The sequence below is a fragment of the Eschrichtius robustus genome, chromosome 20 (assembly GCF_028021215.1).
Source record: "Eschrichtius robustus isolate mEscRob2 chromosome 20, mEscRob2.pri, whole genome shotgun sequence".
NCBI lineage: Eukaryota > Metazoa > Chordata > Mammalia > Artiodactyla > Eschrichtiidae > Eschrichtius > Eschrichtius robustus.
In genome coordinates this window covers 2635868-2650731 of record NC_090843.1, presented here as the reverse complement: position 1 = coordinate 2650731, position 14864 = coordinate 2635868, and the positions used below count along the sequence as shown (strand labels likewise).

At 41.7% G+C, this 14864-nt stretch overlaps 1 protein-coding gene across 5 annotated transcripts in view; it reads right to left on the bottom strand.

Moving 5' to 3' along the window:
* Positions 1 to 1411: 1411 nt before the first annotated feature.
* MAP2K6 (mitogen-activated protein kinase kinase 6) overlaps positions 1412 to 14864 on the bottom strand; it is a 132616-nt gene continuing 119163 nt past the window's right edge. For 4 of the 5 annotated variants that reach the window (XM_068530142.1, XM_068530139.1, XM_068530138.1 and 1 more), the window contains one exon: positions 11130 to 11473. In XM_068530142.1, coding sequence (XP_068386243.1) covers positions 11396 to 11473 — 78 coding nt within the window. In that variant the 3' untranslated portion in view covers positions 11130 to 11395. Of the gene's footprint in view, positions 4465 to 11129; positions 11474 to 14864 lie in introns of those variants that run through there. The other variant, XM_068530141.1, reaches the window with a different exon arrangement.

The following is a 14864-nucleotide window of genomic DNA, read 5'->3' as shown; positions in this document are numbered from 1 at the left end:
CCAGGATATTTCTGGTAACTCTATTAAAACTTAACCTACATGAACGCTAATACTTGCATCTACCTCAAGTCCTGCGCATTAGCTTCTGGGAATGAACTTTTTGGCCAGCCCAATATTTCCTTGGTTTCGAGATTTTGAGATAACATCCCCAATTACAATAAGCGGTAGTTTAAACGAAAACAACAGCAGCAATGCACACAACCTGGGTAGCAGGAAAGCTAGGCTAAAATGAAAATGCCTGCCCCCCCAAAGCTGACACGGGAAAGACGACAAAAGGTACACGTCCCCTCAAAACAGGTATTTTTAAATACACTACTGAAGCTTTGCCTGGAAGTTATCAATTGATATTCATAATTCCCCTTTCCCTATACAATGGTTAGGAAGGTTTTCCCCTTAAGGAGGCTGCCCCACACATACCCATGTAGAAAAACACACACAGAGTTAGGGATAGACCCCCAAGTTCTTCTTTCCTTCTTCAGCTCACAAGCAAAAAGTCCCCAAGGCCAAAACAGAGACGTAACATGCACCTCAAAGGCATGGAAACATTCTACCCACAGTCTTCAGAGGTCTTTACTGTATAAACTTATAATGAATTCCATACTTTACGGCCCAGCCCACCTCAGCCATAAAGAAAAGATATGGCAATCCACAGAGAAGAGATGAAGTTCACCAGGAAAGGCAGCAGTGTGCTCTACATGGCAGGAAAGATGAGGGGATCCACAAAATGGGAGTCAGTCTTCTATTTCACACTCTCCAGAGACACAGTGCCAGAGACGGGTTTCGAAGGATAGGGGTGACAACCTCTCCGATCTCCTTTCAGAATATATCAGGTTCCAGGAAGAGATAGCAGGACCTCCTAACTAGCATCTAGAATTACTTTCTTCTAGCATCAAGGGACTGTAAAGACCAGGCATGTTTCCACTTGCCCAACAGCTGTCTTTACAGTAAACATGGCTTAACACCAAAGCTGGGGTGCAACACAGGAAAACAATCAATCATATATACAAATAAAAAAGGTCTCTCATAAAATTCACACAAGGTAAGAAAAAGGTGGGGGTTTTTTTTTTTTCCATATGAAACCAGATTTATAAACGAAAGCAGCATTTTCAGCAGTAAAACTGAAGCACAAAGGAAGCTGGGAACCCCACTTATGAAACTAAAGTTCTTGTAAAGTTCAATTCCATAAAGTAGGTATATATCTAGCATCTCATCAATATTTTCACAAAATATATAGAAAAATGTTCATGTATTTAAATAAACAATTTGAACTGTTGATATACCCCAACCCCTCTTTCAGCTTTAAATGACCCCATGTGGTGATTCCGTAGCGTAGGAAATATGTCCCAATTGTGGAAGTTAATTACAGAAGGAAAACATTTTTCCTCTAAAAATACCTATTTTATTAAAACATCACTTCATCATTCCAGTTCATAGGGAAAAATCACTCCACTTAGAAAATAAATTTGAGACTAGAGAATAAAACAAACACATGGATAAGATGACGGATAAATTGTCTGAATTTTCTTAATCGAGCCTCCTCGGGTGGCTTTCACATAGAGATTGGCTGCAAACGCGACAAATTGTTGCCAAATGTAACATTTTGACACAAATAGTTCTGAAATGGCTGCTGTGGAACCCCAGCTGTTAAATTTGGCTTGATGGCAAAGGTACCACTGTCAGAATTCACCGCAGATTTTTGACGAGTGTGCAGAAGGCACCTGATAACGATCCGTCTGATGTCTGAATGTTCCCTTGCGTTCCATTCACGACAGGTACACTATCTCAGTTTCCAGCTCCCAAGGGCTTCCCCAGGGACCCACTCCTGTTCTCCACCTGCAACCTTTGTAAAACCCAGCAGTGGGGACCTTCAGCTTGAGCCTCAGAACGCACCCTTCTCTGTGCTAACACTGTCCAAAGAGCTTTATTTTTTTCCTATGTGTCAATGAACAAAAATGACAGTTCCCGCCTCTGCAAATGTAGAAATTTAGAAATTCCACTGCCCATCAAGATCCCAGTGACACCACTTCCTTGTCACTGAGGTCAGGTTACTCTCAACCACTTTACAGTAATAACCAACTGAAGGATCTATATGCGTGGCCGTCACAGATCAGTGTCTGCATTTTCTTTCAAATGATGCGTGCCTAAAAATGCAAATACATGACCCTCTCTTGCCCTTCCGCTTCCAAGCCCCGTTAGCATACTCAAGACAGCAAACATCAGGGACACACAGATACTGTTGAAGACAGCTCCCAGATTCTTGGGCTGTTTGTGGTCCTCAATGGGTCATTTCGTCCTAAGTGCCCAAGACTTTAATAGCCACAGAGACTTCCAGTTAAAGGGAACAATATTGATAGCCAGATATTCTGATTGGAGTTTGACAGGGGTTTCAGATAGGCAGGGTTGATCTTTATCACACTCTCTTCCCTCCCTCTTTGACAAGAGACCCTCCCCCCCCAGAAGCACCAATGAATATAGTCTGGAAACAACTTCTGTGCCCTTAACTCTTACCTCCCCGAGAATTGAACATACAATAGGCAACTTGAGATCAGAAGAAAAGAAAATAGAGCAACCACTTCTTCCACACTGCTTCTGAAAATTCAAACTAGCTTTGAGTGTTTGTTTTAAATTATAAATTCTAGCTCTTCTGGTGAAGACCTGTAGTGTACTTCTGTGAACATGCATGGTTCTCTGCATTGTGAGAAAAGTATGCTCGTCAGATAACCTTAGGTGTCCACCTTTCTTAAAAACGTTTCCCCCGGAACTAAACGTTAGGAGGCTCGGGTTTGTATTCATTTTTCGTTACCCAGAAGGCAGCTGATAGATGGGTTGCATGCTCTCAAAATGCTTTATCACCCCTCTAATCATCTACCTTTTTTTCTGGGTGCCATCAGTTTTAATGGTCTCTGTAGAATCAGTAACACTAGGGAAACGAGAAAATTTTCTGATATCCAAATTTATGCCACTCTCTGAATCCTCTTATAGTTCAGTATTTTGAAGAAAAAAAAAAAAAATAATAAAGGCTTGGTTTTTTGATGGATTTTCCCGTAGGAGGTCATCTTTATAGTATTACTGAAAATAAATTAAGGGATATATCTGTCTGCTTCTCTTATCAGCTTGCTCTTCCATGGGGTGCCAGCCCTTTGCATTTATCTTTTCTTCGAGCCCCCAAGCACAATTTCACATCACTGTTCAGCCTGAAACTACAAAGTCCAATGACAATCCCCTAGGGCAGTGGCTTGACTTGCTCTGTTGAAATAGCTTGCAGGCTCCAACACAAACACTGGTAGTGACCAAATGATGCTAATTGTTAATTTCTGGCCACAGTAGAATATGACTTCGGAGGAAGACATATCCAACCCAGCTGCTCTTCTTTAAAGGCCAAATGGAAGTTTTATTATAAGGTCTTATACTGTGAATGAGAGCTTTGCTACAAGTTCTCTTAGCTGTCCCTCACCATTTCACGATCCGAGAACGATAGAGTCCGTGTAGGCAAGACCAATGCAAAACTGCTGATTCTGACTTTTGATATATGAAAATGGTTGGATCACTTCCTTTCCACAGAAGTGTTAAGTCAGCCCAGGGCATCTGTAAACGGCCGAGGAATAGCAAGCAAATGCACTCAAGAAAGACAGAAAAGACCCTGATGGCCTGGCCGAAGCCACAAACCCTGGGGATTACTTAGGAAGTTTTGTTTTGTTTTCTCCTATATTAAGACACAAGTAAGTGCCTTAAACTGCCCCGTGCTTTCCCTGAACTCAGTCTCCAAGTCATAAGAGCATTAGCCTCATTCCTCGAAAGAGACCTTGAAACCCAGAAATGCAAAAGTGTAACCTGGGCAAAGCTCACGTGTGTCAAGATTAACTGTCCACAGAGACATATGTCCATACTGACAACTGTAAGAAAGAAATACAGTGCAAATCTCCCAAAATCAAACCGTAAACTCCCAAGAATAAAGGGCTTGATATCCTAGTTCAAATGACAAATACAAGTGATGTCAAGATACTGACAGTCCAAGGGAACAAGGCTGGATATTTTTAAATTCTGTTAACACATGTTTGTGTTATGAGGTGCTGTCGGCTTCTTTTTAAAGAAAAGAATCCCTATCACAAAGTCCTTGACCTTGCTTTATGTTTTTTCTGAGGCCCAGTTCTCTTCCCTCAGTTCTCTTCCCTCAGATACAAAAAAGGCTTTTAGAGAAATGTTGCTTGCAAAAGGAGTTTGGGTCGGGAACTGAGAAGATAAACCCCAGCTGAAGTCTTGATTCCAAATGGCTCCATTAGAAAACCTGCAATGGTAGAATGATATTTGTAGACCTGTAAACACAGACTCTCTAAACCTCAGAAAAATGACACATCTTCTTTGCAGACACCAGGAACAGGTGGTGAGTGGTGTATTTGGTGGCAATATGCTTCCCCCAGAAGGATAGTTTCATTTTGAAGGCTCTGGAATTCAGGTTTTATTTCCCTAGGTGAAGAGAAAACATTCTTTTAGGTAAATTGCCAGATCAAATACTTAAATATGCTCTCTTAAGGAGTTTCCGGGTATCATTTTAAGTGTACTTTATGTTCGCCTGATGATGTAGCAGGAAAAAAAAAAAATGTTTCTGGACAGTAAAGAGACTATAGCTTTAAGGAAGATGTGTTGTCCTGGAAGAAGGAAATAGAGACAGCTTAGGTAACTGGCAGACTGTTATTTGTATAGCATTCTGTACAGCAAAGAGGATAATTACTGACAGAAGCAAAGCAAATTATACAGTTGTTACAGTCCCGTGGAGAAAACAGAACTTTCACCAAGGGCTGTGGAGCCCAGAGCTTCAAGCAAGGCTGGCAACCCAAGACAGTCACATCAGAAAGGAGGCATCCAGCATAGGCCCCGTAAAAAAGGAGTAAGGTAAAGCGGTCTCCTCTCTCCAAGCCCAGGGATAGCAGTCAGGGGGTAGGTCTGCGTCTCCTATAGCTCTAAGTCTACCTGAGAACAAGTATTTTGACCCCAAACTATTCTTTATCACTCTCCTCAAAGACAGCCGAACAGATGAGGTGGATGAATTGGAAGATTTTAAGAATTCTATCTACCTTCTACTTCTGAGGTTAATGTGGCCTCCCAAATTCTCAAATCCTGATGCAGTTCAGGAAGAAGGAAAACCGAATGATTTGTGTCTGGGTTCATGATTCTCCTTGCACATGAATCACACCACAAAGAGAAACAAAATGCAAAGCTAAGAGACGAGAATGCAGTGAACGTGTAGGAGAAGTGTGCCTTTATTTCCACGTTACGAAGTAAGTTATTGCATAGAAATGCAAAAGGTGGATGCTCAATTTAATCTGAAGAAAATTGTCCCATTGGCTTCCAGAGCAGAATATTTACCTGAGGAAATTAAGAGGCAGTTTTCATGGGATTGAACAGTCCCCATCTTTTCAGAATTCATTTTCCTACGTCCGTCTTCCTAATCTGCCTCAACAGCAGTTGAACTAAATACTCACTAAATGGAAGAACTCTATACATAGAATTAACCAATTGGAGTTTTGTATTTGATGGTCTAGAACAGGTTATGGCAAACCGTGGCCTGGCCCATTGTCTGATTTTGTAAATAAAGTTTCATTGGAACACGGCACTGTGCTCATCGATTTACATATTGTTTATGGATGCTTTCACTCTCTGACAGCAGACTTGAATCGTTGCAACAGAGACTGCATGGCACACCAATCCAGAAATATTTACTATCTGGCCCTTTATACAGAAAAAGTTTGCCAACCCCTGGTCTCGGGTGTCACAGTCCACATTCTATAGAGCCAGAAGTTATTGATCATATTATGGGATTGTACTCTACTCGCCTCTCCCACAATGAAAAATGTTTGCAAAACTGTGTGCTCATGTACAGCGTACATTTTCCTAGGGAAGAGGTCCTAGCTTTCAACAGAGTCTCAAAGCAATCCAGAGTACCCCACTTAAAGCCAAAGAAAACCAAAGAGTATCCTTAGCACATTAAAACAGTGCTACACACACACACACACACACACACACACACACACACACACACACACACACACACACACACACACACACACACACACCCTAGATAAGAGGAACATGGACCTTCTACAGTAAAATACCTTTTGTCTATTCTATCAGGTTTGGTAACTTCCTCTTCCTAGATTTTACTCTGGCATTTTTCCATCTGAACATGTAAATCTTCAGGGGTTGGATTGAAAACTGCACCTTCTACTTGCTAATAAAACTGGAAGATTCCTTTAAGCTAGGAAATCTCCCTTTAAATCATAGACAGACATTAAGAAGGCAAAATCCCCGGCACAGTAGAGGTTTAATTCATTTTACTAGATCTGACCACCAGCTCCAATGAATTTTATGAAAATAAGAATCCTTCTTCAAGGTTAGAGGGCGTTACATAGCTAAAAAAGCATTGGGGTTGGGAAATTAAGAAGTAGCTATCCACTGCACTTTCAGGCCAAAGATAAAGTGTTTTGTTCGACACCTTTGGGAGAAACAGAGTAGTTTCTCTGAGCAGAGCTGGTGAAGGCTCTTGGTCAACAAAAGCATTTTTAGAGTTAAACTACAAAAACATTCGCCCCTCTCTGCCTCCTTTGTGATTCTGTTCCAAAGATACTAAATCAACTGCATTCACAGAAAACAGTGCCTCTTTAGCCTCAAGGCTGACCTCCTCCAATGCTGGGGCAAAGGAATGTTTCACTTTCTAGACCATGACATCAGGTTCGCAGGGCTGACGAACAGCAAAGAAGGGTACGGCCTCAATTAAAAACCTAATCAATGAGAGGCAAGCAGCAACAATAATGAGACACAAAAGTGAAGCCGTACAGAGGACTGAGTAACCAAGAGTTGCGTTTTCAGGGTCACGAACTGTAGACAGAGCAAAAAAAAGATCAGTAAAACATACATCTGTGGTTCCCAAACTGTGTGCTGAGACACCCTGAGACTCCGCAGAAGACTCCTAGGGACACAAGATATCGTAACTTTTCGAGGGAACCACAGCGGCATCTGTAGGACATCCTGCAAACTACTACAATTAAGTTGTGTAAACCTAGTATGGGAGGATGTGCACAGATTATATGCAAATATTACACCATTTTATAAAAGGGACTTGAGCATCCATGGGTTTTGGTATCCATGGGGTGTCCTGGAACCAATCCCCCAAGGGTACCAAGGACAACTGTGTAAGTCCTCCAACTTTGCTCTTTTATTTCAAAACTGTTTTAGCTATTACAGATCTTTTGTGCTTCTATATAAATTTTAGAGTCAGCTTGTCAATTTATATATTTTTAAAACCTGCTGGAATTTTTATTGAGAGTGCGTTGATTCTATAAATCAATTTGGAAAGAACTGATATGAAAACAATATCTTCCAATGCAGGAACATAATATTTCGCTCCATTTATTTAGGTCTCCTTTGTTTCTCTCTGAAACATTGTATAGTTTTCACTGTTCAGGTGTTGTGTCTATTTTGCTAAATCTGTCCCTAAGCATTTTGAGGTTTTTGATTCTCCTGTAAATGGTACTGTTTATTGTCATTTCAATTACCAACTTCTCCTTACTAGTTTAATAAATTGTTTTAACATGAAAAAAAAAAAAAAGTTGTGTGGACCTAACAACTTAATAAATGGAACTATTAAGTATTTCTTTTGGCCTAGGGCACCGTGGAAAAAGTTACTAAGACAATCAGTGGCACCCTGAACAGAGGATGTTTGGAAATCTCTGGCATATACATTTTTGGGTTAGGCTTGGAGGATATACAAGCACGGTAAAAGACAAACAATTTTGAGCTGTACACACACATACTCATTTTCCATCTCAGACTGTGTAAGCAGAAGAGAAGCGGCTTATGTAACCAATTTGTTCTGATTACATCAGTGTGAGCAAACACAGACACTAGAAGAACGGACGGTTCTTCCACATCGGGACTGATAGAAGTTGCCAGGTGGGAAATCGGGGACTATCTGATCTTTTATCATGAAAGACACACATCTATGTGAGTTCCTTCTCCTTTAGTCACCACTGGGGAGGCTCTACACTTATTCCAGGGAGGTTGACTTTGCTTAAAAACGAACACGTGCTCTTTTGAGAAATCTACATTTGAAATTATCTTCAGAGCCAATGCATGGTCTTTTAAAAAGACGTTTAAAAGTCTTCATGGTAAAACTCCAGCTCTGAGGGCAAATTTGACTTCTGGAAGTTGCCAAGCACAGCTTGGTGCTAAGTCTGATACACAAGGTGGGTAAAACAAAGAGGAAAATACCTGGTAAGGATTTTTGTAAAAACAAACAAGCAACTAAGGAGTAATTATAAAATGATGATTCCACATGTAACACGTATGGGGGAGGAAGTGGATTCTGAAGCCTTTTCTGGAAGAGGAGTGGCCAAGATATTTAGTAGCATTATTCACATAAATAATCCTGAAAGTGGTTCCTCTGAAGGGCAATCCTTACTGATACACACACATAAATGGCAATTGTCCTAAAAGTCATTCACATTACTTTTTTGGCATACCTCTGAAGCCAACAATATATAGAGAAATGGATATTTTTATCAACATAAAGACAATATATAATGTAGGTAATTATATCACACCAAATCAAATACATTTGTGGAAAAAAGAGCATGATCTCTTTTATAGAGATATATCGACTTTCTGATACACTGATAATTATACGCAAGGCTACTATTCAGATGGTCCATGCTGGTAGCACATTAAATATTTTGAGTATCATCCCTGGACAGGGATGTCTTCTCTCTCTCTCTCTCTCTCTCTCTCTACATACACACACACACACACACACACACACACACACACACACACACACGTATGTATGTACAGGAGACTCCCAACTTGCATCAACTTAAATATAGTTTATGCATTTCTATATTTATTTTAAAATTAGTTGTTTAGAACTTATAACACAGTTCTAAAAAAAATCCTAAACTTCAGACTCGTAAGGCTATCAGGCCACTCTACTTTAGTACATAAGATACCTAATCACCATGTAGAACATCGTTTCTATGGGGAAAAGGTATCCCAAATTTCAAATCAGTATTCCATCTCTCTCCTTAGGGGGTAGTAGACCATGTTCTCAACCCTGCTGCACATCAGAATCACAGTGGTGGCCTGTAAAAAATGCCACCCCCCAGGTCCTGCCCTGACCAATTAAGTGCGAATCTCTGGGACCTTGGCATTAACAGTGTTCACAAGCCCCCAGTGATCCCAGTGTGCGCCAGGATTGAGCACCATTGACTAACTCCTCTCCCTGGTGTGCTTGTTTTGCAAGGCCAGACCCTGGGCTCACAGACTGGAGAGGGGTACACATGAGACACACAGTTAGTTAAGAAAATTTCAAAGTAGAAATCACACTGAACAAGAGGTAAGAGTAGTCTGACCCAGACCAGATAGATGTCTTGCTTTACATATTTCACCAAAAACGGTCATGAAATGGCCTCAGATTTTTTTCTGCTACTTTCTTTTTTCAGAAGATGAATGAATACAGTTGTGATTTTTTTCTCTGGGTCTCAAAGAGAGAAACTTCCAGATTTAGAAAGACGGGTAGGAAAGTGAATGGCAATAATAACTGGAATAATACCCTTTTTTTCTGGCTGGAAAAAGATGAAGACCGGGGTAGCATCAAAGCAGATGAATTTGATGTTTATCAAACAGGTATGTCTTGGAACTGAAGATGAAGAAGTGTATGGACGAGCCATAGCCTCTCTGGGCATGAACTGGATGCCAAGAACAAGGGAAACATGCGAAGAGAGAAAAAGATATGATTGCACTTCAAAATCTAAAAGGAAAAAAGCAGAGTATTCAAGGGAGCAGTCTTCTCTCCATATTTGTGAACTTGAGGCAAAGAAAGGAACAGAGTGTGTTCTTTTTTCTTTTAATAAAAATCCTCTGCCCTTGTGCTGCAAGAGTAGCTTTGTATTAACAGTGTCCAAAAGCAATGCTTCCTGGTGGTTATCAGTCGTATTTTCCCTGTGGACCACTTCACTCTTTGACCTTTGAGGAACCTCGAGCCCCAAATCAGAGAACCCATGGGTGTATCTGGCCATGAGAAAGAGCTTTTGTTGCTTCGTCAACCTGTTAGGAATCCACCGTGGAGCTGGCCTCCCACCGTGGAGCAATCCACTGCTGAAGAAGGACGTGCCTTGAACTTAGCCTGTGGAAATGTGGCCTCTACTTCCAGGAATTCATTCAACCCTTCCCATTATCTTCTCACCTTATCAGAGAACGACTCGCTGCCTTTAATTTTCTTCTAGTGCAGCCCTTCCATTTATAGTAAGTCTTCTTCATTGAACAGAAAACAAAACCAACAAAAAAGCGCAAGAGTACAGTAACGACAAAGGCAATCCTTGGGGCTTATACATTGCAGGAGGGGGAAAAGCAGAGGAAGGCACTGATTCTCTGTGTGGTTTGACGTATTTCCCCTTAGGACTGACAAACGTCCTCCTTAGATGTTATTTATAGATATTAGACGTTATTTATAAGAGCCATTTGGCAGAATTTGTGACATCGAATACAAACACACACATGCGTGCACGCACACGTAGAAGGATAGACAGATGATAGAAAATCACATCACAAATCACATTCCGTTAATAGTATAATACAGATGTCAAGAGAACCAAATCTGTGACTCTTTGAGCTGTGATAAAAGTGATTTTAGGTTTTCCAAAGTTGGGAGAAGAGTGTGACCAGGATACCTTGCCACTTCGCCAGAATATGTGGTTATTACCCAGGATGGAGCAGAAATTTAGGAACACGGCAGCAGCCACAACAGCTGGGACAGATACTTCACAAGAGCTCCTGGTGGATACTTGTATTAATACTCTTAAAGGTGCGCATTAAATAACTTCTTCTGGACCACAGACACGACTGAACTTAAAAAATGAAAAAGCCCATAAATACTGCCAACCCAATCTTGTCTTTTGTCTCTCCCTCCTCGCATAAAATGGAATCTTTTCAACCAAGTGCTTAAACATAAATATTAAAATAATAAGTGGGACAAACCACAGATCTACTTACAATTTCATCACCACTGTAGCACCTTTTTACCAGGGCCAATACTTTCATTTTGTAAAGAACAAGAGAAGTCTGAAAAGCCTAAGGACTCATATGATACATCATTAAATATTTAATCACCTTTTTAAGTCCTAAGCCTTTATCATATTTCTTCCATCTAGACAGTTCATTCTATACTATAGATTCCAAGGCCCCCTTTGGAGGGGAAAAAGAAAAAAGGAAATGGGGAGAAAAAAACCTTCTGAGAGGCAGGGTTAAATTATCTCAAAGATGAGTTTCTGTTGGCGCTTTAGTGAACTTGCTTCACCCCGTAAACCCACCAATCCATAGGAGGGTCAACTGATGGAGTCCATTGTTTTTAGTCTCCAAGAATCGATTTTACAAAAGATGCCACGTCTGTCGCTTTGGATTCGTGTAGGGTGAAAAATGGATGGTGCTGGTAGAGAAAAGAAAAATACCTGGTATTAATACCTGTCACTGACAATGCATGAGATTACCAAATTAACAGATCTGGTTAGTCAACGAATTAAGTACCCCTATCAGGGCTAAACTGGACTCTTCCTACCGCCTCCCAAACCAAGTACACATTTAGTGATGCAAACTTTTTTTTTTAATTGGAGTATAATTGCTTTACAATGTTGTGTTAGCTTCTGCTGTACAATGAAGTGGATCAACTATATGTATACATATATCCCCTCCCTCTTCGACCTCCCCCCTCCCAATCCCACCCATCTAGGTCGTCACAGAGCACGGAGCTGAGCTCCCTGTGCTCTACAGCAAGTTCCCACTAGCTATGTATTTTACACATGGTGGTAGTGTATGTATGTCAAACCGAATCTCCCAAGTCATCCCACCCTCCCCTGTGCAAACTTTCTAAAGATATTGCTTGGCTGCTGCTCCTCCCATTTTGGTATATATTTTCACGACAGTGTATCTACCGCTTTAAAATATACACATGTAACTAGCTATATACATCCATCCCTGGTAAAATACAAGGAATAGCAAAGATGGTCCAAGGCTCCGATTTACAAATAACCCTGTCCCTTACAAAGTAATTTTTGGACAGATACAGTAGTAAAATAATTAGAAATTTCAGAGGCTTATGTACATTCGTTTCTCAAGAAATCGGTGGCAGAATGAGAAACCAGTTTTTAAAATACCAGGCGAGCTGGTTTGGACTGAAACAGTTAACAATGCCACTTTTTAAGCCACATCTACGAGTGATACATACGTCTCTCCATGATGATTTGATCCATTTGGAAAATAATGTAGCCTGCCCAACTCGAGGTATGGGCAGAGAAAATTCAACTTGGAATTTAAAAACTGAAAAGCAAAAAGTGGTCTATTCATGCAGCTCGGACTGAGTAAACTTTACATCAAGTCTTGTTCTTTGCTGGGGGAATAAGCACGGTCCAATACAGGAAGCCACACGTTTCAAAACAATTCTGAAGGAAACGAAGCCGTTTGCTCTGCAGCAGGGCAGTCCTCCCCACATTGCTCAACTTTGTTACAGGAAGCGCCTGGCTGCCACACTGGGGCCTTACACCTCTAGTTAGAAGTAGATACATCAGCTCGTGACCCACAGTTCTCCCAGTGGAGACAGAACAAACCGAACACACCAGAAAGGACAGTTCCTTCAGGTAGAACCTAGTGCCACATGCCCCCTGAGCGAGGAGGGCCCTCTCCCGGATTGTCTGGGGGTATTGTTCTCAAGGACTAGTTGGATAGCTAAATATGAGTATTTTTGCACACAGACATGTAGATGACTCACTCGGTTTCCCCTGAGTTTGAGGATTTTAGTTTGCAACCTTCACGTTGCCTAGCTGTAGGTTTTCTAATTATATTTGTTTTAAACCCGACGGCGGAGGGCTGGATGAGTCAGCCCTGTGGGAAACTGAATGCCCACCCATGGCAGTCTTGGAAAACAATGCAAATGGGAAAGGAACAAGGAAATAAAGCCCCAGAGAAGGTAGGTGGTCACCATTAAGTATCGTGACTGAAGCACCAAAACAGGTTTTCTGCCTTTGCCCATCGGCAGATACGGGTTGGGTGCTGCTCCAGAGTTTCATATCCTTGGTATTAACTGAAGCTCTAGGTGCTGGGCCCTTCCTCTGGATCTCCGTGCATAAATAAATAGAAGCACTACTTTCGATGACTAACCACTTACACAGCACCCTTACCAAGTGTTTTACCATCGTGCTTGTTAGCTTTCCCACGTCATCTCGCCATTCAGAGATCATTTTATGTCCTTTAAAGCTTTGTACTATCAAAACAGGACACGTCAAGCCTCGGATTGTCTCAGTGACTGCTTCCAATGCCTGCCAGTCCTGTCCTACCTCCGGTTCTGCTGGTGCTTATTAGCTCAGTGTACGTAGCCCGGGTCTGTGACTGAATTCAATAACCTGACCTGGAGCCTTAAAAAAAAAAAAAAAAATCCTCAGGCATCTTCCAGTTTATTGTCAGGCTGGGAAAATGCTGTGAGAGCCAGAGGGCAGGGGCAGGGGAAAGCAGGCGGGCATGCGAAAATGGAAGGTGTGGCTCGTCTTCTTGTGTGGGTTTTGAGGCTGTATAAAGGTTGGGGGGGAACCAGTCCCCTCTATAAGCAATCAGCTAAGAATAGCAAGGGCAGCAACCAGGAGACAGCGAAGGGGCACCATGGCATCATCCCCAGACCATAGGCCCAGGCTGAGGTTCTCAAAAGAGGGGCCAGGCGCAGGAAGGGAGCACTTGAACATACTTCCGGCAGCATCGCTACCATCACCAGGAGTCTCCAGATCCCCTGCAGACACCTCATCCCTCAAGACGACGGTTTTCTCTGTGTTCGGTCATCCCCGCTTAGCGCTGTGACTCAATCTAGGACTTCCCAGGACATTCAGAGAACATAATCACCTCACTGGGCAGTCATTTCTGGTTTTCATTTCTGGTGGTTATCATCCAGGACAGAGGTCAACAATTGATGGACCAGCGGCCATGTCTAGCTCACCGCCTATTTCCGAAATAAAGTTTTATTGGAACACAGCCGCACCCTTTTGTTTACCTATTGGATATGGCGGCTCTCACGCTGAAACAACAGAGTCAACTTTTTGTGACAGCCCACAAAGCCTAAAATATTTACTGTCTAATCCTTGACATAAAACATTGGCTGGTCCCCTACCCCAGAAGAACAATTCCTACTGAGTCCTGTTCCCCCATGGACGTTTGAGAGAAGAAGCAAATGAAATGATCTTAAAGCATGTCCACTCCTCAATCCAAACAGGGAGCAAAATTTATGGAATTTCTATAAGAGGTACATGTCTGGGTTGGGGCCTTAATTATACTGTTCTTCACCTGGAAAAAAGGAGTTTTTTTTTTTTCCCTTTCTACCTCTTCACCAACTCCCACAACCTAAACAATAGCCTCTCAGCATGTGTTTTCCCAAAGCTACAGTCAAAGAGTTTGGACTCAGATTTTCCATTGAAAAACCTCAATTCCACAGAAAAGCAAGGAGCAGTTATGGCCTTGAAAGGCAAGTCCGTTTCCAGGACCACAAAGATGAATGCCATAAAAGGCGGTGCGGGGGGTGCGGGGAGGGGAGACCCACATGATCTTACAACATTAATATGTAGACCATAATAGACCATAGTGTTAGAATAAATTGGAAAAGTAGCGTTCAGCATCAGCTACCAGTGGATATTAAGCTAGGACTCAGCATTTTTTCTCAAGGGTGTTCCCTTGAAACCTCTGATAAGAAGTCACTTGGAAGGGGGAAAAAAAAGGTCATGCATTTTAAATCACCAGACATATACAGAAAGTATTCTTTTATCTAAAAAGAGTGACAAACAAGGCAA